The sequence below is a fragment of the Actinia tenebrosa genome, unplaced genomic scaffold (assembly GCF_029948245.1).
Source record: "Actinia tenebrosa isolate PJP-AT-01 unplaced genomic scaffold, QUT_ActTen_1.0 PGA_scaffold13__45_contigs__length_12533684, whole genome shotgun sequence".
In the NCBI taxonomy this organism is placed as follows: domain Eukaryota; kingdom Metazoa; phylum Cnidaria; class Anthozoa; order Actiniaria; family Actiniidae; genus Actinia; species Actinia tenebrosa.
In genome coordinates, this window is record NW_028292573.1 from 1,786,471 (window position 1) to 1,810,575 (window position 24,105).

Sequence of the window (24,105 nt, forward strand, 5' to 3'; positions counted from 1 at the left end):
AATTTTGAATGCTAGTTTTATAATTCAAGTACATTTTACTACAAAATATTCCGATATCCTATATACAAACAATTAGTAGTGAAAAAAGTATTATGAAAGGCTCAAAACATGGAGATTGAACTAGGAGATTTGATGTACTCTGGATCCTAACGTGTTGCATATTACTGGTATTGCACAATACACCAGTAATGCATTGCGATCGGAGTGCGAACACTCCTGGACTTAGAGACACTAGAGTCTATTAACTGTTTTCTGTCTATGGACCAAACAAACAAAGATACGAATGTCTATTGTGGGTATTTATGGCTACGTATGCACTGTTTAGTGTCTATTTGCGTGTAGTCTATTCTGTCTATTGGCCAAACAAAGACACGAGTATCTATTTATGGCTATATGTATACACTTATTTCAATGAAGTTAGTCACCAAAAACCTAGAAAGCTATGATCGCTGATAATCATGGGAAATATTTCATACCCAACAAGTAAATGCTTTTGACACAAACTGTTCACAGGATGTCCAGAGGAGGTGAGACTGTAACTAGTAGAAGATGTGCAAGTCCATCAACAGTTATCAAGCGGTTGAAACATGAAAAATGTATCTACCCATAATCCTTGCCGGTCTCAGCTTTGTAGCTTTTTTGGTGATTAACTTTATTGAAATAAGTGTATATACTGTGTAGTCTATATGTGTTTTTTTCGGTCATGGACAAAAAATCAAAGATGCGACTGTCTCTTGTGTCTATAATGTTTATATACATACACGGCCTAGTGGCTGTTCTCGATGGAAATGTCTATGACACGTGTCTATAAACATACCAAATAGAAACTCAAAATACACGTGTGTTTATTGTGTGTATTCTTCAATATCTCAGCTTAGAGAGTTAGAGACATTAGATTATGGAGGTGGGGCAATTGCGTAAATCCCCCCCAAAAATATCGGAAAAGGACTAGCTATACTTAGGAAAAACATATCGCGCAACCTCTCCTTTCTGAAAAATATCAAGCAAACACAAAAAAGTGCGTTGAAATTGTTTTTTAAACATAATACACAAAGAGAACTTTTTCATGATATACTATTCTTATAGCCGATCCCCCTCCAACTCCCCATGCCCCCAAACTAAGGGCCGCTACGCAGGCTACTATTTTTATGGACCACGTCTATAAATACATGTGAGTTGAGTTTTGTAAAAATCAACATGTTAGTTGAGCGTGCTGCAAAAATCAATGTGAGTTGAGTTCGTGTAAACATGGTAGTTAAGTGTTGCAAAAAACAACATTTCTATTTTTCATTTATATGTATAAATTTTATGAAGTCGTTTTGAAAGCGAAACTATGTGAAAAGTGTATGTTCTGCGGAAAATAAAAATTATTTTTTTAAAAATCTGAACATTAATAGCATTTTCCAGAAAATGTGAGAGAAAAACTGTGGTATATAGAGCGCCTAACAGGCACTAAACGTCTCAGGGCCATTTAGATCGATTCGATTCGTTTCGCTCACTTTAGACTATTTTCGCTTACATTTAGATCGATCACGTGATCTAAATTAGAGCGGCTGGAGAGGTGGTTTATTTTAGATCAATTTTAACTAACCCGATCTAGCTGCTAATGTGAACGATATCGATTCATATTACGTGGATCTATTTTCAGTACTTCTACTGAACGGTAGCTTTTCGCCCGGCAAAGCGGACGCTTGCTCGCGTTGTCTGCATGCTAGCCGAAATCGGTTTTGCCAGCCTGTACAAAAATTGCATTGTTTTTACCATTACAAAAATGGCTAAAAGAAGACAAACTTGGAGTTTTGAGGGAAACAAACTTGTTTCTTTATGTTTGTAGTGAATCTAAAATTAAAGCAATGATAGAAGATTGCCCTATTGAAATTGAAATATTGAGGCATTTGTAAAGGACTTTGCTAGCGCGAAATATCAGAATGTCCTCGTTAACATCTATTGTATGTATAGACAAAATAGACACTATTAGACCCCAGACAGTCAATAGAAATGTATTGTGTAATACATAATAGACACATGCTGTAGAAACATGATTTTGAATTTTTTACTTTTTGATTCATTAAAAAGGACCATACTTCCAGACATCGAGTGCTGAACCGTCGTATGGCAGCGCGAAGCATTTACGGCTACGCCAGAGATTTCGGCCCCGGACACCGCTATATCCAGTGACTAATCAGGAAGCTCGGCCGAAGCCTAAGGGAGAGGTTAGTCGGCCCCGAGACCGTAGATGACTAACCACTTGCTATGACCAGCAAACTCAAAAATGTTGATGGTGACGCTGATGGCTTTGAACAAATATTCACTCTTTTCCATGTGGGATGCGTCAAGAAAACTAAAAAGAAAGTGCATCATAGTAAAATAGACTTTTTATGCATATTGTATGTATTCTGCACTATTGTACCTCGCTAGTATAGCATCAGCATACAGTATACAGTATACTCTACTGAATAATGTAGAAACGTAGCGAAACGTTGAGTGACAAGAAAGTTTTGTCTTTAAAAAGCAATTTTGAATATGTTGGAAAATTCACGGAAGAATAGCACTTTGAGCATAAAAGCAACTAGCAAAAAACTTCCAATGCATTATAAGACCCCGTCCACACTAATGTGTTTTCGTTTGAAAACGCAGACATTTCGATGCGTTTTCCACACTAAAACGATCGAAAACGATGAGCATAAACGCTCGAAAACGATGAGCGGTAATTAAAACACGCATTATCCATTGATTATCCCAACGAGATAATGTAGGCATATCATACGTATCCCTGCGTTATCCCAGGTAGGATAACTCGGTAAAACCTGCATTATTTCTTGATTACGAGATAAATAAGGTAAGTTATACGTTATCCCTGGGTTTATCCCAGTTGGGGTAATTCTGTAATATTGTGGAACCAAACTAATTCAGAGCGAATTTTGGACAATTTTGTTCTCGCTCGCTTCGCAAAACAAATGCGTCAATTTAACTGTATTTTTCATATAATGTACTTTAATTATCCTAGATTCTAACAGTGTATTTTATTTTAAGATTATTTAAATGTTTAGCCTATTACGGCCGAAAATCAAACAGTGCTATTTTTAGTTTTTGGCTTTTTTTCTCCTCATCCCCAGGTACGATTTTTCTGAAATTTTCAGAATCTTATACCTAGTACTATTGCAGCTGTGTATAAATTTGGATGGAAAGTCTTGGGCAGAAAAAAAGTTATGACGCCGCTTGCAAATTCGATCCAAAATTTGAAGCATATAAGACATCGCGCTTTAGAAACATTCCCATTGAATGGATTGCCTTGAAGTTTTCACATACCTATTTCCAAGTATTGCGGATGAGCCTTACGAAAAATCAGCATCAAATCTTAAAAACTCATCGAATAAATGATTTTTTACTAATTGTCGTTGTAAACCTCAAATATTAGAGTTTTGCTAAAAATCACATTTTCGCCTTTTTCTTCAAAACGGCTCCAAGTTTTTTCTTTAAACTTCCTACATCAATAGACCAGAGCTTTATCTAGATGTTAGTGAAATTTCTACAGCTAGATGTGGATAGGACGAGCTGTAGAAATTTCTTTTTTTTAGCAAAACTCTGGGAATGTTTCTAAAGCGCGATGTTTCATATGCTTCAAATTTTGGATCGAATTTTCAAGCAGCGTCATAACTTTTTTTCTTCCCAAGACTTTCCATCCAAATTTATACACAGGCTGCAATAGTACTAGATGATAAGATTCTGAAAATTTCAGAAAAATCGTACTTGGGGATGAGGAGAAAAAAGCCAAAAACTAAAAGTAGCACTGTTTGATTTTCGGCCGTAATAGTCTAAACATTTAAAAAATCTTAAAATAAAATACACTGTTAGAATCTAGGATAATCCAAGCACATTATAAATATGAAAAATACAGTTAAATTGACGCATTTGTTTTGCGAAGCGAGCGAGAACAAAATTATCCAAAATTCGCTCTGATTAAGTTTGGGTCAACCTTAAAGCGGAGCTCCAAATAGGCAAAGGGAACTCAATTTAGATTAAACTGAAAGGTGATAGTCAAAATCGTGCAATAAAATCTCCGAATATGTTTTAAATCCTTTTTGTATTTCATCCAGCATTAAAATAATTTACCTTTAAAGATATTGAATTTTTTGAAAGAAAGTCTTCATTAGGAAAGTTGGTTAAAAGAGAAAGTCTATACGATAGTTGGTTAACTGACAACCTAATTCACTTGAAGATTTATAATCTAAATAAAGGGCGAATATTTGTCGTAGTATACATAGAGGATATCATAACATGGGCGCGCGAAGATACGAATTTTATCTTCGAGTGTTCAATTCATATCTCACTGAATTGAACACGAGAAGATAAAATTCGTATATCCAAGCGGCCATGTAATGTTCTGTTTATTACATAGATATCGATGAAACTTAAATAAAACAAAAGCTCAAAAATTCTTTATTTATTTAACAAATAGATCAGGCTTAGCTATGCTCTATGTTCGAGTGATTTCTATAAAGTTTTGAGTGTTCTACAGCTCCAGTCGTGTTTTATCAGAGAACAGAACATAGCTAAGCCTGATCTATTCGCTTTATATGATAAATTTTTACGAAAAAATAGCGTAAAATTTCAAAAAAAAAGATTTGTTTACAAAAAGAGCGCGCGTCTGTCGTCAAACTTACGCAAACAAACTTGATCTATGCGAGGATTGGCTAAAAAACGCGACCTATGGCTATTTGATTGGTCCAATTTTGACAGGTAATGACAGATCTGTACAGACTGGCATACAACTGGTTTATCGCATTTGTTCAACAAGAAAGGAGAATTGCTTGTAAATTTTAGCAAACATGAAAGCCAAAGAAAACAAGCATTTAACTGCTAGAAGAAATGAAAATTCAAATACTGAAGAGTTTGAAAAATGTTTTCAAAGTTCAGATCGTTAAATGGACATTTAACCTGTACAAACACTCAAGAAAACCAGCTTATGAACACTTTGAATGCCAAGGAGCTGAGAGACGAGGAGCCGATTTTGATCTTCAAAATTGGAAGAAAGCTAGCAGTGCAGTACTTGGAAAACTTGTTTTTTTAGTTGACCCTGAACTATAGTAGTGTAGGTAGTATTTTGTACTCGTAGTCTCGGGCTATTGGAAAACAAATTACCGGGTAAAAAAATTACCGTAAATTAGCGTTAAATTGACGATGGTAGTTGTAAAGTAAGCTTAAGCATAACAAGCCGCAAGGCCGTTTTTTTGGTGAATATTTGTGCCAGCATGTTCCCAGTATCACTATGGTTACTACCACAAATTCTAGTATCGTGTCAATTGGATTAACACTTCGATACAAAGCAGCGTAATATGATCAAATAGCAGTGCTGTTATTCTCTTTACCTCTTCGCATTTTGTTCTAACTATGAAATGTTTTATAACTACGATTAGAGATTAGAAATTTAAAATGTGGCCTCTCACAGAATTACGGGCGAGCCACCTGAGCAATTCCGTTGCTTTCGGGCGAGCCGCCTGAGAAAGCAAAGAGAGAGGGTTCCATTTTCTAACTACTATAAAAAAAATTAAAACTAGACTACGATCGAATATAAATTTAAAATGTAGCCTCTCACAGAATTACGGGCGAGCCACCTGAGCAATTCTGTTGCTTTCGGGCGAGCCGCCTGAGAAAGCAAGGAGAGAGGGTTCCATTTTCTAGCTATATATTAAAAATTTATTACAGAAATATAACATTAATTTGCGCGGGAACATATGCAGCAACAATGCAGCATTTATTGTCAAATTTAAAGAACATCTTATCATAAAAGCTAAGGCTATATATTCAAAATTGGCATGCACGAGTGTGAAGGATCTTCTATAGCTATAATTTTGACGTATTCGACAGAAAGAGCATCTCTAAATAGGACATAACATCGAATTTTTTGCCAGACTTCAGTTTTCGCGCCAATTTATATTATTAGACGTTTGGCCTAGAATACGATCATATATCATCAACTATACTCTAAATTCCTGGATCAATACCATCAAACACTAAGTAAAGGTTCTTCTTGAAACATTGCTGTACCATAATCTACTCTGGAATTTTCTGCTAGATCGAAAATGTGAGCTTTGAGCCGAGAATCATGTTGTACATTACCAAACGCTGACCATTCGACGGCATATTTCGAACAACATAGATCAATTTCATGATCAGAATAGCATCGTGTAGATTCCATTAGCTGTCCAGTATATTTAGTAACGATCTACAGCGATCGAATTCATTAAAATCGGCTGTTAACCATGGAGGTACCGGCATAGGATAGCAGAGCAACATAATCATTCTAATACAATCTTAAAGTAAACACTGCTTCGGTCTAAGGTGGATACCCTGCTGTGGCACAAACGCCTCGCCCACCACAAGTATCGCCAAAAAAACGGGCTTGCGGCTTGTTATGTTCTTACGATAGATTTGTTCATTCTTGTTAGACTATGAAAAAAATTTCAAATTATTTTTTGACTTCTCTAACACCATCACGGTCAAGCAAAAAGCTTCTAGTTTAGCGAAATAAGGTCATTGTAATAGTCGCAGCACAAGCGAAAAAAAGCTTTACTCGTCGAAATGTAGTACCAATCAAATGTGCTTCAAAACGACATATTTTCCTTTTTTAGAGGAAAGACATAATTCTTGATGAAAATAAATGAATATTTTAAATTTAAAATGTGAAAATGCTTGAAATTGAAAAGCCGAATTCCTGTTTTGTATTTTCTATGTTTAATTTTGTATAGAAAACATGGTTTTGACGTCATATCTATGTTTCTATACTCTGATAAAACAGCTTTTCAGCCAATCAGAGCGCGCGTTCGTGAAAATCTATTATATAAAATATAATAGAATCCTTTGCTTTCTATTGTTTAATTATCACTATTTAGTGCTGAAAATTAGTATTTGTTTCACGGATTTAGTATGAGCATTCTACTATGTCAACAGCGATATCTTCACGTGTGAAAGATAAGGTATCTTCCACTGGTGAAAGATATCAAGTTTTCGACACTAGAGAAAACCTGGTATTTCATCGATATCTATATAATAAACCTATTTATTATATAATTACCAATGAAATATCTATTTTTCTCTATTTCGAAAAATTGATATCTTCACACATGAAAATAACATGTTATTTTCACGTGTGAAAATAACACCATTGCGATGGCTATTCAAAAATACACGGAAAGAATTGCCTGAAAAAGCCAAAACATACTTCATTGATAATTATATAATAAACAGAATATTACATGGGCGCTTGGAGATACGCAATTTATCTTCTCGTGTTGAAAATCTCTCACTCGTTCGCTGCGCTCACTTGTGAGAGATCTTTTCAACACTCGAAGATAAATTTCGTATCTCCGCGCGCCCATGTAATATCCTCTATATATCAAAAAACGTTGTCATCGCCAAAGGCGAAAGGCAATACTAGGCGATTGGCGAAAAGCGATAGGAGATAGGTCATTCAAGATACAAGAATAGCGCTAGCTGATATCATTTGTGTTTCTGCTTCTTATTCTCGTCAAGAACCTGGACCTTAGTGCTGAGACTGATTCAAAAAGTTGTATTGAAATTGAAATTTATAGTCGACAAAACCATTTCCATGTCGGAAACACCTATCGCCCATCGCCTTTGGCGATGACAACGTTTTTTGAAATAGGTGTATAATACTTTTTTATATTTCGACCATTTGTGTCTATTCTGTCTATTGAGCAAACAAACAAAGACACCAGTGTCTCGTGTGTCTATTTATGGCTATGTATACACTATTTGGTGTCTATTTGTGTCTATTCTGTCTATGGACCAAACAAACAAACAAAGACACGAGTATCTCGTGTGTCTGTTTATGGCTATGTATACACTATTTAGTGTCCATTTGTGTCTATTCTGTCTATGGACCAAACAAACAAGGATACGAGTGTCTATAATATCTATTTATGGCTAGGTGTAAACTGTTTAGTGTCTATTTGCGTGTAGGGTGCAAATAATATAACCGCGAAACTTTAGTAATGCTAAATAGCACAATTTCATTCAAATTCCCTTGTTTTCTATTGTTTAATTAGCACTCTTTTGTACTATTTAGTAATTAGTGTTTCACCGATTAATTGTTTACACTCTATTCTGTCATGGGTCAAACAAAGATACGAAGTGTATATTTATGGCTATGTATATGTCGGTTGTATAGTGTCTATTTGTGTTTTTTCGGTTTATGGTGACAAAAAAAAAAAAAAAAAAAAAAACAAAGATGCGACTGTCTCATGTGTCAGTTATGTTCATAATATACGTGTGTTTATATTGTGTGTATTCTTCAATATATTAGCTTAGAGAGTTAGAGACATTACATTATGGAGGAGAGGTGGGGGAATTGCGTAAATCCCCCCAAAAAAATATCGGAAAAGGACTAGCTTCACTTACGAAAAATATATCGCGCAACCTCTCCTTTCAGATAAATATCGAGCAAACACAAAAAAAGAACGTTTGAAATTGTTTTTTAAACATAATACACAAAGAGAACTTTATTTTGTATCTATTTATAGCTATGTATACACAGTCTAGTCTCTATTCTGTGTATGGACCAAACAAACAAAGATATGAGTGTGTATTGTGTCTATACATATGGCTATGTATATACAGTCTAGTGTCTATTTGTGTTTTTTCACAATTTAATACGTGTGTGTAAAAACTGAGCTTTTCAGGAAAAGAAAAAAACGTCCGGCCTACGTGTCAAAACTGGCTAATTTATTACAAGCTAGTGAAAGCTTTGCGGCTTACGATTGGATGAGAACCAACAATGTGGCAGTTGATTGACAGACATATCACAGACGCGTTGATTAACCAAATGCCATAAATAAGAACGTTTCAGCCTAAACGAATGGTGTTGTAAAAATGGCCGACCTACAGATCGTTTTTCGCAATGGCCAGAAACACTCGACGAAATAATGGATTTGGTCATCATATGTCCGCTTGGCAAATGTTGGGCAAATATGGTGCTCTATATTTGCCCATACATTTGCCTATGCAGGCAAAGGTCGGGGTAAATTTCTAATAAATTTGCCATTGCTTTGCCATACATCTGAACACATGGGTAAATATGTTATATATTTGCCCTTAGTTTAGACGCATTTACCCAGTGGGGATATATGATAACCGTTTTTGCCCTATATTTGCCCTATTGTCAAATGAAGGGCACATATGAAATCAACTTTGCACTAGGCTTTGCCCCATATTTACCTGGGGAGCAAATACAATACCCCAAACTGAGTATATCCGATGTGAGGTTTCCGTTTCAATTTATTGCAATCAAAACTTTTCAAAACAAATCAATAATTTTTCAACTGAATTATGATGGATGTTGGCTTGTTTTTACGACTTACGAGGGGGGAGTGCATGCAGGTCCATCTCAGTCATATGTGTCAATTTTTTCTCCTAACGCATGACATCAATGTTGCGACCACATTAATTCAATCATTGTTTTGCTTTGATGTCATGAAAGTGAGGTTATATGCGTTGATACACACAGGAAAAAACGCGGACGATGTATTTTTAATATGCGTAAGTCGTACATGCGTTTTTTCCAGTGACAATAAGAAAACTCATTAACCCATTAACCTCAGCTGCATTTCAAACCGCTAACATCTGTAATATTATTTGAAGCATCAATTTTGTTTAGTCTAAACATATGAATTCATCTTTTTTATTGGCAATATATGCAATTTCATTCATAATTATTTTAATTCATCTAATTTTAAACTCATCAAAGAATTCATTCAATTTTCATTTTGACTATCTAGTTACTGATGCACAGTTCAAACAGTTTATTTTTGATAGCTTTGAATATTTTTCCTGGATGATACTTTACTGTCATCTCCATCATCCGTACAATTTACGTTGTAAAGGACAAACAATTAATACTCTTTCTTTGTCAATAACATCGTAAGCAGCAACAAACTGGCTGTGTATCCTTTGTATGGGAATGAATGTAGAGGGCCCTTCCATTTCAAACAAGTTTCTGCACCAAATTTCATGTGGTCTGCCAATCCTGTGTCTTTCTGGATGTCGCTGATACCATCGAACCTTTGCCATACACAATGATTCCTGCTTGCCATCAATTATAATGGTTTGTTTAAGAAAGAAATCGACAACACCGGGGCGCAAGTCAAATGAATCGGTCTCAATACTGCCACTATATTGGCCACACCAACTTGCAAGAATGAAGGAAGAACGTTCCAGTCTAGAGTCAGAGGACCCTAGCTTTGTCCCCGAATATCCAATGGTACTAATTCTCTCAAACGTATCGGTAACACATTCAATGACCGAGTGTTGAGGTAAAATTGTTTCATAAGCTTTAAAGAGATATTCTGTATAGTCATCATCAAGAACATCAATGGATCGAGGTGAAAAACATGAGTATGCATTCATATTGCTCCACTCTAAGCAACGTAGTACTTGGCCAACTGAAAGATTAAGTGTTGATGGTATTGATGGGATGCTTTCGCCAAGTGTTCCTACTTGTTGTGCCTCCTGAAGAAGTTGAAATACTGGTTGGAAAGTTTCTCGAAATCTCTCTGGTAAAGGGATATCTCTTAGTTCATGCTTTTGGAGAAATTTTCTCATGATTTGTATTTCAACAGATCTATTGTTAGTTCGAAACGCTCCTAAAATCCCATTGAAACGTTCGAAGCTGAAAAGCCAAAATGAATATACAGGCCCGTAATCTAAAATACATTGTTTGAGGTGCAGGTGTAGATGCATGTTTGGCGTAACACGTTCCTTTCCATATCGTTTTTCAAACGATTTACAAAATTCCACTAGGTAATCATGTCCTTCTTGTAGCTCTTCAGTTGTAATAAGTGGAGAGCAAAGGTGAAAGCAGGACAATACGAATAACCTCCACAGCTCCAAATCATCTGTTGGAACGATATTCCAAATGCAGAATACAGAATACAAGAGAGTCCATGTTTTCCACTGATCAGCAGTAAATCCTCCAAACGATGTTGATATCTTTTTCGGGAGACGCCCAATAAATGATGGTGCTTTGACGTCATCTACCTTTTCCTGGATTTTATTCAAATTTTCTTTAGAAATAATTGGCGTTTCAGCATTTAGCCATACATTTTTCATTAAATGTTTTGCTGTCCCTAAAAACAAATTGTGCATAGGATCAACAACATGGTAACGAGTACAATCGAAGTAAGGCAACTGTAAGAGTTCAGAATATCTTGTTCCAGTGGAAGTTTCAATTTGGTTTCGTTCATCAGCGGTTGTTGCATTGAGTATTTTCTGAGCCTCTCTTCGGTGCTCTTCATTTGTCCTTGGTGTATCGTCATCTTCGAAACCTGAAAAATCCATGCTACTAAAATCTCCGGGGAAAAATCTTGTGCACTTTGAGCACCCTCGGTGAGCAGTACATCCTAAGAAACCGCAAACTTTTCTTAGTGCAGGAATGTCACAAGCAATACAAAGGAGGGCAGCTCGAAAACATCTTGCTGTTCTACTCCCATGAGGCCGAACTTGGATGCCTTCGTGCCACAATAAGTTCAATTCGGCTACAAGTGGTTGTAAGTACGTATTGATATTCAATTTGGGCTCGTGTGGACCAGGTATTACCCCAACTATTATTACGTTTTCCTCTTTGTACCTTTCTTTTCTCGGAAGATTTAGGAGGACCATATATATGACTCCAACGCTATAGACACTGTGCTTAAAAGGCTGAAACCAGTCAACATTCAGCATAAAAGCATAATTATTAGGCTGGGCAAGGAAAGGAGTGCCGTTAAAATATTGCCAATCTTTCCACACTTGGCCATCGTAAATATCAACTAAAATATCGTCCGGTACATTCCGATTTCTCCAAATCTCACATTTTTGTACAAAGTCTGGTCGCTTAATAAAGTGAGTTAGAGTGTCTCTGATGCTTTTATAACAATAAACTTTATGTGGGTACAATTTCGTCTGTCCATTTTTCAAACGAATTTCCTTAAGCAATTCCGCTCCACAAGGTGTGCGGCGAAACAATTGACGGTGATTCGGAAAAGCAATGTGAGAACATGGTTTAGCAATGACACGCCCGAATCTTGTTGTTATGCAGTCTTGAAAACGGTATAGGGTGTCGCATTTCGGACAAACAACATACTTTGAATGCTTATCTTTAAAAGAAAGATAATTTTTCAAGAGTTTGAAGGAGCTCGGGAAAACCAATACTGCGGTTGGGAAAATGATTGGCGAAAGCTCACACAAAACCTGAAAAATCGCTTTAAAAAAGGCGAGGAGAATATCAATGCCTCGGTCTGGTACAGAAAAGTATGCAGACCAAAAGCACACAAACAAGGCAATCCAGTTAATAAGGGTCACTCGGGAACTTGCTTCGACGGCAACGCTTATTTCTGCACTAGATTGTTCAAAATCTCTTTCTACGTCTTCGATATCAATATCCCAAGTTTCAACCAATCTCCTTCCTTCATTTCCTCTTATCTCTTCATGGTCAGATTCACTGTCCAACTTGTCATCCCAAAACCGCTTGATCTTCTTCCTCAAAGTTATTTATTCCGTCTCCTTTAAACATAAGCAAATACGATGTATTTTATTCATTCGGCATTGTATAACTGCAACATAGTATAAGATAAAGTCTGAAACCATTATAATACTAGGAAAAAAAAAATGTCAGTAAAAAAAAACCTCATGGGCTAAGGGACCGGTCATTATTTAAGTTGGGGGGGGGGGGGGGGGGGGGGGAGAAAAAATTGGGGGGGGGGGGGGCCTGAAATTTTTGCTAGTGAAAGTCTTGAAATTTAAAAATGACTTTTAGGGAAAATTTTTAAATTTTTTACTACAATCCGTGGGGGGTTTTCGATAAATTTGGATGCCTTCAAAGGGGGGGCCTTGAAATTTTTTTGCGTCACTGACAATTTCTCCTCCACCCCCCCCCCCCCCCCTACCTCCAACTTAAATAATGACCGGTCCCTAAATGTATAATTTTGACCCAAATTTTGCTCTGAAAATAAATGATTTCCATTGAAAATAAAATATAAATTTCTAAGTCAGCAAAACAACAATTTATAATTCGTGAAAGAAAAATGATAAATCGAAAATAAAAAACCCAAGAGACATATTAAATAAATTACTTATAATTGTATTTCTCTAACTTGACAAACATGTTTTGCCGGATACCATGCTATCTCAGGATGACCACAGTCATGAATTGATTTGGAGACAAAAATGTACAGCAATATCCATTTGAACACAGTAAATTCTTTTTGGCGTTTTAAATGAGTTATCTCTAGCTATGATTTTATAAACTCTTTGAATGAACCTTTCTGAATGAACACTGAGGTTTTAATGGCAACCATAAGCCGATTACTTAATAATGCACCTTTCTTAAAAGTAACGGTGAAAACGAGGCTAAGATAGAAATAGAAAAGAATCATTCGTACCTCTAACTTAATCTCGCTTCAATAACACTAATGCTTGGTAGTAAATCCAATAGGGGAGCTAGATCATGTGCAAATCAGCCGCTTGTTAAAGATTCAGTCTTTTATCTATGCAGTTTGACTTTAACATTTAAAGATTATATAATCTAATCATCAAATAAACGTATAACATCAATACCTTTTTGTGAAGTAGCTGGTAAGAATTCGTCACTTGATGGTTGGTTTGTATTTGGCACATCAGAGGAGTCTTGATCAGTTTGGTCCAAAACGTTTATCTCGCTGTAGTCATTAGAAGAAGTGTCGTTCTGGCCGTCAATCTCGTGAGTGAAAATACTATCATTTGAGTCTTCGTCGTCATTCCGCTGTAATTGCCATTGATTTGTTAAAGGATCATAAAATTCTTCTTTGTGACGGCAAAATACTCTGTAATGTAAATCTTCGTTACAATGAAAGCAATGATAACGCTTTGACATCGCAGAAGACATTTTGTTTTCCAGAACTATATAATTAAAAAGACGGTGTGTATCATTGGGATAATTACTCAAAATCCAAGCATTTTGAATGGCTAACAGCCATATTCCAGCGTAATAAAGTTCCACGTCCATCAACCACATGCCACTGGACAAAAGCACGCCGGATCTTTATTACCGCGCCCTTTTCCTTAGAGCTGTCACTGTTGGCGGCAGATAATGGTACGATGGTTTTAGAGCTAGAAGCTAATCAAGTTTATTGCAATGATATTTCGTGAATCTAGGCTTTAGAAAAAATTTCATAACTTTATAAAATGGAGCAAATAGCTTTAAGATAATAGACATATTACTTAACATGAATCCTGGATACAACTTCAGCATTTTTATAAGACAGTTATTCCTTTTTTTATTATTAGACTTCATTATATGAACGTATATGTCATCACAAGTCACGTGATACGCCGTGATAGATAGGGGGTAGATTTGTTCGGTGGATGTGCTTATTCGTTCATTCGCCTTTTGGTCACAAACAGGTAACAAACTCTGTCGGTCATCTAGTTTCCCGCACATTCTATATCTTTGCTTATAAATTGCGTTCATTCGTCGCGATCAAAAAATGGGAAGAACATCTACACCTTTACCAGGACGCCCAATGCCAATCCATTCTGTTACTGCAACTACCAGTACAAGCAGTACGAGTAGACATACTGAAAATGGCGCCAATTCTCAAAGGCTTAATATACTTATTCCCTCTGTCCCTGGTGGTAACGAGGATGTGCTAAGAGAACACAGAAATCGCCTATTGCAAGCAACAAGCGAGAATGAGAACGTTGACCCCGACAGCGAAAAAGAAGAAATTTCTTCAAATTTCGAAACGATTGTAAAACAGTTTAAAGAACTGCAAGAACAAAACCGCCAAATACTAGCCGCCTTAAAAGAAAGCCAGCAGAACAAGGACAACAGCAAGACCAAGATTACTGTCTCAAAGGCTGTTGCAGTAAGTAAAGTGGCAATATTTAAAAAAGCAAGCTATTTTTATTGATAATTTTACTGGGAATTCTTGGCGCGAAGAGTAGTTGGTATAATTATGCAGCGGTATAATTTATGCAATGCTAAAATTGGCGGGAAACCCGCCATGGCAGTGGTTAATGCTACCAAACTTTACTATTGATTTCCAATAACAAGACACTGAATGATAATGATAATTTCCTTTTTTGTAAAGGAATTGATTTGATTTCGATTTTTTCCCCAATATTATACAATCACAGCCATAAAAATAATGAAAACATTATTACTATGTCTAAGAATAACTTAAGGTACATCTTATGATTTTAATGAATTATATTATGTTATTACAGTCTGAAGTACGCTTGGTAGCAAAGAAATTACGGGACAGGGAAGAAAACCCTCTTATATGGGATTTTACTAAAGCGTAAGTATAAAAATTTAATAAAAATGATCTTGTCTGAATCATCCATAGTTTCTTTCCATATTAAGTTTCCACTTACCACTCAAATATGGCATTTCCTAATTAGTTTCAGAGATGACGTCAACGAACAGATTAATAACGCAATAAGGGATAGAGTTCTGAATGTTCATAAGGATGTCGCTGCCGTCGAGTTAGAAGGTATTTATGTATTTTATATTACGAAGTGCGAAAGGCCTTATGCACCTATCAAAGTTAACCCGGGGGGGAGGGGTGAGGACAAAGGGTGGTGGTGGTCGGGGGGGGGGGGGGGGGGGAGGGGGTAACGAAATCCTTTTAGAAATATTCAAATGCCGAAGGGAGGGGAAGCAGTTTGAAATAAAATAACACGGAAAAGAAAAAAAAAAAAAAAAAAAGAAACAAAAACGAAACAAAACAAAACAAAGCAAAAACAAATGGATGCTAAAGGAGTAATTGTCGGCCAAATGCCAAAATTTCTAACAAATTTTGTCTCAAGTTTTAATATATGGGTACTTGATATAATTTCAGCTGCCCTTAAAAGTCACTTTCTGACGAGAAGAAAGAGAAACAAAAGAGAGCGTTCAGGGGCCCTTGGAAGGCATCAAAAGATGCAGCGGAAAACACAAAGAAAACAAAATGTAAGTAAACTGAATTTGCAACGATTATGACTTTGTTTAATAAGAAACTTTGACTGACGGTGTTTTTTTTTCTTTTTTCTTTTAGCTCCTAAAATCCAGATCCAAGGCAGCGGACTTGTCAACCTCGCTATCACCAGGGGACAAAGAGAAAGTCAAGGCAATTATGAAACTGGAGTATATGTCATCAGAGGAGTCGATGTCAGAGGCGGATGACCAGGCTGATGACGATACAGCGGACAGTGGCTCTGATAACGAAGGGGGCCCTACTAAGCAGAGTAAAGTTTTAATAAAACACCCTCTGCCATGGAGAAGCCCCCTAGCTAATCAGTTCATGGAAAGCATGGACCGAAAGGCAAAAAGGAGGCTGTCAGAGCGCAGTCTCACCATGCTTTTGAAGCGGAAAATCGGGGAGCCGTCAAGACGCCCAAGGCCATTTGGAGGTCCCGAATGGGCATTGAGAGCCTAAAGGTTTTTATCAAATCAAGGGCACTGGGACACCGAACGTGGTTGGGGTTTCTACGAGTTTTATGAATTAAATCTTGTGTCACTGTTCCTCCGTTCCTTTGGCCTGATTTCTAGGGTTTTCGTTCTTTCGATTACTTGAACGTTATACTCGTTTATTTGAAGAAATCCAAAGGTCAAACGGTATAGCAGCGGCTATCTAAGCCTATTGACCTTTGGATTTCTTAAAGTAAACAAGTATAATGTTCAAATAATCGAAAGAAGAAGGAAAACCCTAGAAATCAGGCCAAAGGAACGGAGGAACAGTGACACAAGATTTAATTCATAAAACTCGTAGAAACCCAACCACGTTCGGTGTCCTTAATTAAGTTTTTGCAGTTATAAATGAAGTGTACTACTACAGAATATCTAAAAAGAATCGTACATAAGCCACAGATCGATTGACAACTAAATATATTATGATCTCCTTTCACAAATTCTGTCACAAGATGAAACAAACACCTATAATTAATTTACAGAACTAGCATTTTCAATTAGTTGTAGTTAACAAATTGTTCATAGTTAATCAGTCGTCAAGAAAAGGAAATTCACAATAAAAATGTTTCAGTATGATTTATGTCTTTTTTCCTGCTTCTTAGTATAGGTTAGCTATGTTTAAAGTATGAGGTGGTTGTCACGACATATATCGTTTCTATTTTTTTTGGCCTGCCATAAGTGACAATAGCTGAAGACTGATAATATAGTTAAATTTAGCAAATATGATGAGCATAATTCAACTGAGCAAATATGGCTAAGACGCGCTGGTACATCTAAGGCATTAAGGGGGCATTAATCACATATACGGTCAGAGCATATCGCATGGTATATGTAAGGCATAAATCACATATACGGCCTGGAAAAATACAGGGTATATGTAAGGCATTAATCACATATACGGCCTGGGCAAAGACAGGGTATACGTAAGGCATTAATCACATATACGGCCTGGGCAAACACAGGGTATATGTAAGGCATAAATCACATATACGACCTTGGAAAATACAGGGTATATGTAAGGCATAAATCACATATACGGCCTGGGCAAACACAGGGTATATGTAAGGCATTAATCACATATACGGCCTGGGCAAAGACAGGGTAAATGTAAGGCATTAATCACATATACGGCCTGGGAAAATACAGGGTATATGTAAGGCATGAATCACATATACGGCCTGGGGAAACACAGGGTATACGTAAGACATAAAACACATATACGGGCTGGGCAAATACGTGCACATATCAAATGAGCATTCACATTTACTACCGGGTAAATGTATGGATGATATGATATCTGCTATATATTTGCCGTTTGGGATTTTACTGGGCCATACGGACTTTGCCATCTGTGCCCATGGGATAAATGTGTAGGTACATATCATATACAGTCATTGGGCAAATATTGTCTACTATTAGTCAAATATGATATTTGCCCATATATTTGTCTATATGTTTGCCTACATGACAAATCCATTTTTTCGTCGAGTGAAATATCTTGAAAATCGACGCACTATTCTGCTAGGAATCAGCCCTGGGAATCCACATTACTACAAAAAGGAGAACTTACAGAAGCTGTTCTCCTTGGTAAAAGACAAATCAGATAAGGTATGACTTTATATTAATGGTCCTGAAGTTAATCCTGATAACAAAGCAACGCAAACTGTCAAACGAGCTCATTTGAAGCTGAAGGCTTGATTACTATTTCATCATGTTTTTGTTTTTTGGTGCTGTTATTCCTTCCCGATAAACTCACTGAACATAATTTCAAAGCAGTTGGTTCAACAAACCCAGAGAAATCTGCTCGAGCCAATGTTAACAGGCTACGAAACAAATGCAAAGATGTCATGAAGCAAATCGGTTGTGATGAGGAAAAGTTCAGTTTTGTCAAGTGGGTTGAAGACGTGGAGCCTTGTCCTGCCTACACCGAAGCTTTTCAGTCCATCAGGGATCTTTACCAAGAAAACGAGAAGTTTCGCTTCGATATACAAGAAATGACACAGTCTGCCCTGACATCGATTCAAAAAAACCGTGAAAAGGTACCCGACGCACCAGCACTGCCTGATGATACCTCAGTCATAGATATAGAAGAAGGGGCCATATTCCTGCAGAAGGAGATAGCATTTTTTATGACACTGCCCAGAATTTACGCGAACTGTGAGGAATTCGTCTTCGTGTATCATCTCCCTTGCCCAGTTTTAGAGAAGTATTGTTGTGGGGTTTATGATGGTATTGTAAAACCTTTTATTGGAATTGTTGTTGTGCATTAAACTAGTGCCGGGCAGAACCCCATTGGACTACTTTGTTGTTGTTGTTGGTGTTTGGTTGGGGGGTGGTTGTGGGGGGATTTGGAGAAATGAAAATGTTACCTTAAGTACCCATGGTCAAGACAATGTTAACGCAAATTGTTTAAAATAAATCAAGTTAAATTAAGTTGTTTGCACCGTTATTCATGCGATACTTTTCATTGAATGTGGTATGTGCATGATGTAGTAATCAAGTCAGTGAGTCCACCTGTTAAAAATTACTTATACACCTTATTCACGCGAGCTGATTTCTTAGAACAGAATCAAAACCGGGATCCTTCTTGATCCCTCTTGGATCCTCTTTTAGCCAATCAGAATGGCGAAACGAATGTCTTACATGTAAAAAAAATCGGTTTATCCAATCACAAAAGAGCTATCAAGACGTATCGCTATTTCGGCAACTTTGTCGAGCTTTGTCGTTGTTCTTTCTTTCGTTTTTTCTTTATTTTCACCTCAAAATATATTAGCGAGATGGCTGAGGCCCCATCCACACTATGCCAGATAAATTTGAATCCGCAACTTTCACATCGAAACCGAAAAAAAGTTTCCCGTCCACACATGAAAACGGATAAAATGTTTCGCGTCCACACTAGTCCGATCAGAGGCGGCAAAAACGCTTCATTGCACATCAGAGCATGTGCATCGAAGCTGAAATTGAGCCTGCGGCGAATTTTTAGCCTTCCCGCTATGTTATTTTCGATGACAATCATGATGTCATCATATTCGAAAAATTTCGGGTACGAAATGTTCTCCGTCCACACTAATACGCTTAGCCGGCGTTTTTGAATTGTTCCACTCTGGAGACCGTATTCGAAAAAAATCGTTTCCGGTGAAGAATTGTTCCGGATTCGCCCGGACTAGTGTGGACGGTTCATTGAGGAACAAAAAAACAAGAATATTCTCTCCAAAACACGAAGAGATGTTGGTTTATTGACTGAGTTCCTAAAAGAGAAGAACGAAGCAAGAGAAATCCAAGAAATTCCACCAGAAGAATTAAATAACCATATCAGCGAATTCATTATTGCTGTTGGGAGAAGGGACGGCGAAGAATTATAATTCAATTCTTCCTGCAACAGGTCCTTTTATTGGAGCAGTCTTTCATGGAGGACAATTTAATCTAACGATAAATACTGTAAACAAGTCGCCAAACACTGCAGATGGTTTCGTTTCTACAGCACATAGCTACACGAACGCATTAAGCGAGTTTTCGAGTCGTCCGACGATGATGACAGCCCACCGGTACAGTGACGTGTTTGTTGAATTTTACTTGCTAATATAAGCAAAACTTTACTTGTAATTGAAATTTTTGATTGGTGGTTTACTGGACTTTTCCATTTTGGTCCTTTAGGGACCGGTCATTATTTAAAGGCGGGCACACACAAGGGAGCTTCCTCCCGCAACACGCTCCCGCAGGTTGTTGCGCGGCAATAAAAGTTTAACACAAGGGAGCTTGCTCCCGAAACACGATTCTGCAACAGATTTGCTCCTCAAGCTTGCTCCATCATATTTATCATTTAATATGATATGAGGGAGCAAAACCCGGAAGCAAAAGTTTTGTTGCGAGACATTTTTTCCCGCGTGAAATCTTTGGTACAGACGAGGGAGCTTAGTTCCGGGAGCGTGTTGCGGGAGCAAGCTCCCTTGTGTGTGCCGGCCTTAAAGTCGGGGGGGGGGAGTGTTTTTGATGCAAAAAAAATTTCAGGCCCCAACCTAATAGCATTCATGTTTTTCGGGTACCCCCCTTCAATCGTTTAAAAAATTCTCCCCACCCCCCCTCCCCCCCCTCCGACTTAAATAATGACTGGCCCTTAGCACGACTTTAAAATTTTAAGTATGATTAATAGTTGCTTAATTATTGACTTACAGCGCAACGCGCAAAAGTATGACCACATTTAATGTATTCGCACCAAATAAAGCCCGAGCATAGAAGTGTGCAAATACGTTAAATGTAGTCATACTTTTGCGCGTTGCGCTGTAGCCATTTTTCTCAAGTTTGTTGTGAGCGAGTTCTAGGCTAGGAGATCCTGGACAGCGATCGAGAGAAAGAAGAAAATACATCAGTTAACAAACAAAGAAAGAAGATTAAATCAGCCAAAAACACACAACTTTGAGACAAGCATTCATTTATTTATCCTTTATTTCACACGTACAGAAAACATTCTGTAGTAAACGGTCGTGCAAAAAGGTGCTAATATAGTAACTCAAGTGAGAGTAATAATGTGAAGTATGAGACCTATTTAGCTTTGTTGTTTGTTGCTTTCGAGCGGTACTGGATTACTCACTCATGTGATCTAAAATGGACAATTTGCATACGAAGCTAAAAAGGTCAATGGTCCCTCTTATAGTTCCCTGCGGCATCTTGAAAGGTATCCGTGCCTTTGCATCGACGCGAGACGAACGGTGAGCTTGCTTGCCTTTTTAAGGCCGATTTAGACGGTACGATGTTCGCCTACAACTATCGTATACAACACGCTCGCGTCTGTCGTAGGCGACGTAGGCTTGATTTACACGCTACGACTCGAGTTGTAGGATGGCGCGAGCGTGTTGTATACGATAGTTGAAGGCGAAAATCGTACCGTCTAAACCGGCCTTTAAAACACCTTGGACAATAATTCACATGTCTTTATCATTGCAAGCTCACCGTTCGTCTCGCATCGATGCAAAGGCACGGCTACCTTTCAAGATGGCGCGGGGAACTGTGAAGGGGACTTTTGAAACAATGTTCAGAAACTCAGATAAACAAAAAAGGTATACACACCAATGAAATTCGTTATCATTCCAGCCATTATTAGAGGTTATTTTAACAATCTCAATGCTTCACAAGGTGCATTGTGTGTTTGTGAGGTAAAGATACATATCCACTTTCATTCTTCTTTACTTCCTTTGTTTGCCACTGGTTTTTCATTGACCTGAGATGGAAAAATAATAATCAAAATGTAGCAGAGGTTCAACTACAATTTTGCATTCTTCCACTAGTTTAGACTTTTTGCAGACTGGTTATCGTGACGTAGGATAAAAGTATGATATGCCGTTTCATTGTAATGATTTTGCATAAGAATGGTCATTGTATGCACGAGAATCAAGTTACGACAATATTTAAATTAAAGCGTATATTGTTTAGCCAAGCTATGAAAATATATAACGTCCAGGGCCCGGTTGTACGAAGCCTGGATAGCACTATCCGGCGGATAAATCCTTATCCAATGGATAGGTCGATGCTATTATCCAATAAATTTATCCACTGGATAAGATGTATCCGTCGGATAGCGCTATCCAGGCTTCGTACAATCGAGCCCTACTGTATAAAAAGTGTACGTATTGAAAACTTACGGCACTAATACAAAGAACGTACGTAAAAGGATGCCGTATTGAAAGTAAAGAATTTCAATTCACGACAATAGATATTTTACACTGCAAACTACATAGCTATCTAATGGAATTGGAATATGATGGACAAAGAGTTGTATTAACCCTTTTGATGAAGCTTATTAACATTACAATAAACAGAATTGAAAATAATTTGTTTAGTATTTCCTCATGAGAATTACGGAGCAATAATTGGATCAATGACGTCCTGTAGGAATATGTTTTGTGTGAAAACCTTCTGAACGTCGACAATAGATCTTAGGTACCATTTTCATGGAGATCGAAATTTTATGTTCGGTTCTCCAAATTGAATGGCTGTGATGTCACATGCAAGGGGTCTATTAGGCTCGAGCCTGCGGCGCTCGGGCTAGTTATATGGCTTATTGCTTCCGTTCTCTGTATTTAACTGTAACTTTAACATGGTGGAATTATTATTTTCAAAATACTATGGAGCGAAAGTTGGCATGAATAGACCTTTTTGGCATAGATGTAATAGATAAAAGAGAAAGAAAATAAGAATAATAAAAAATAAATCAGAACTTAGTGGCATTTCTAAGGAGTAGTTCTTCCTCCAGTGAATTCCAATTGAGATTTAGAAGTTCATTTTCACGGAGGAAGGAAAACCGGAAAAAAAGCTCTCGAAATACAGGAGAGAACCGAAGAACAGCTCTACTCACGTAAGAAATTGAAGAACCCGGGTCGTCTTGGTTAGAAGCGAACGCTCTCACAGCTACGCCACCCATCATGCTTCACGTAAATATGTTTCCTTTTCGTAGGAATGACCTCCATTCATTCCTTATGCATGTATAGGAACATAACAATATTTAATTCGATTGAGATCAATAATGCTCTTCTCAAAGACTTGATTTTTTCATCTTAGATGGCCAAACCAAACCTTCAAAAGATTTTGCCCGATCATCTGAAATTTTGAAGGCGTAGTTGTACTCCTTTCCATAACATATACATAGCGAGTGAGAGGCAAATTTTCAACGGTTCAAAACCCCTGAATAACACGATTTCATGCCAGTAACAAAATGTTTCTCTAGTATCAAACACGTTCTTAGAGGCTTTATTGAAAAATATATAGCAATTTAAGACCTCCTGAAAGCATATTATCAAATCACATGAAATTTCAATGGTTCGCTCAAAATAGCTGTTAACGTCACATCCCTCTTACTCTTATCATAGAATATGACTTAAGACAATCTAGATACATGTATGTGTCTATGTCTGTGTTGGCACTTGCATTTTTTTGCAGCAAGTTTTTTCTTAGCGTCTTTTCCATACTTCTCCCAACGTTCCGCTACTCGTAGAACATTTTCGGTCCAGAACTGAGTCAATAATCATCACAGAGATCTGCCATTGTCATTGCATCATATTTATGTTTGCTTTGCACGGTACAAAGATTATCTTTCATCAACTGGCTACACTCGATGGTACACTTGCCTCCTGTACATTTTGTGGTTGACAAAAATCCATTGCGTTCTCCTGAATCAGATCCTCCACCTGCCCTTCCCTTTACTCCAAAATACATGTTTTCTTCGTATTGTCGGATGTAGATCCATTCAAAGGCCCATTTGACGAAACGAACGTAATAATCTGAGTTTTGAGCGATCAGGGCTAAGGTATGCTTGTAGATTTCACAAGATTCATCTCCAACTTTATCTTTGTAACTGTTGGCAAGTGCCTCTAAGGCTACAAGATGCAGAGTAGCATAGTCACGGAATGGGATGAGTCCAATTTCAAGCTTCTTCACCTCATCGTAAGTGGGAGCCCAGAAATAACCTTTACCTTCGTACTCTTTCATCCACTGCCATGGTAGCAATATATCTGGAGTGGGGGGGAAGGGGGGGGGGGGGGGGGGGGGGGGGGGGGGGGGGGAAATAAAAATTTGGTCGTACTTTTGTTGGCCACTTGAACTTTTCTCTTCTAAGAGTTACTTGTAAG

General features: G+C 37.5%; 1 protein-coding gene across 1 annotated transcript; it reads left to right on the top strand.

Annotated features, from left to right (window-relative positions):
* Nucleotides 1–14,266: 14,266 nt before the first annotated feature.
* Nucleotides 14,267–16,559, top strand: LOC148911589 (uncharacterized). The gene is made up of 5 exons (XM_089028685.1): nucleotides 14,267–14,900; nucleotides 15,262–15,335; nucleotides 15,439–15,530; nucleotides 15,879–15,988; nucleotides 16,074–16,559. Exons 1-5 carry the CDS (start codon nucleotides 14,520–14,522, stop codon nucleotides 16,452–16,454), a joined length of 1,038 nt encoding a protein of 345 aa, XP_088884811.1. The 5' UTR covers nucleotides 14,267–14,519; the 3' UTR covers nucleotides 16,455–16,559.
* The last annotated feature ends 7,546 nt before the right edge of the window (nucleotides 16,560–24,105 follow it).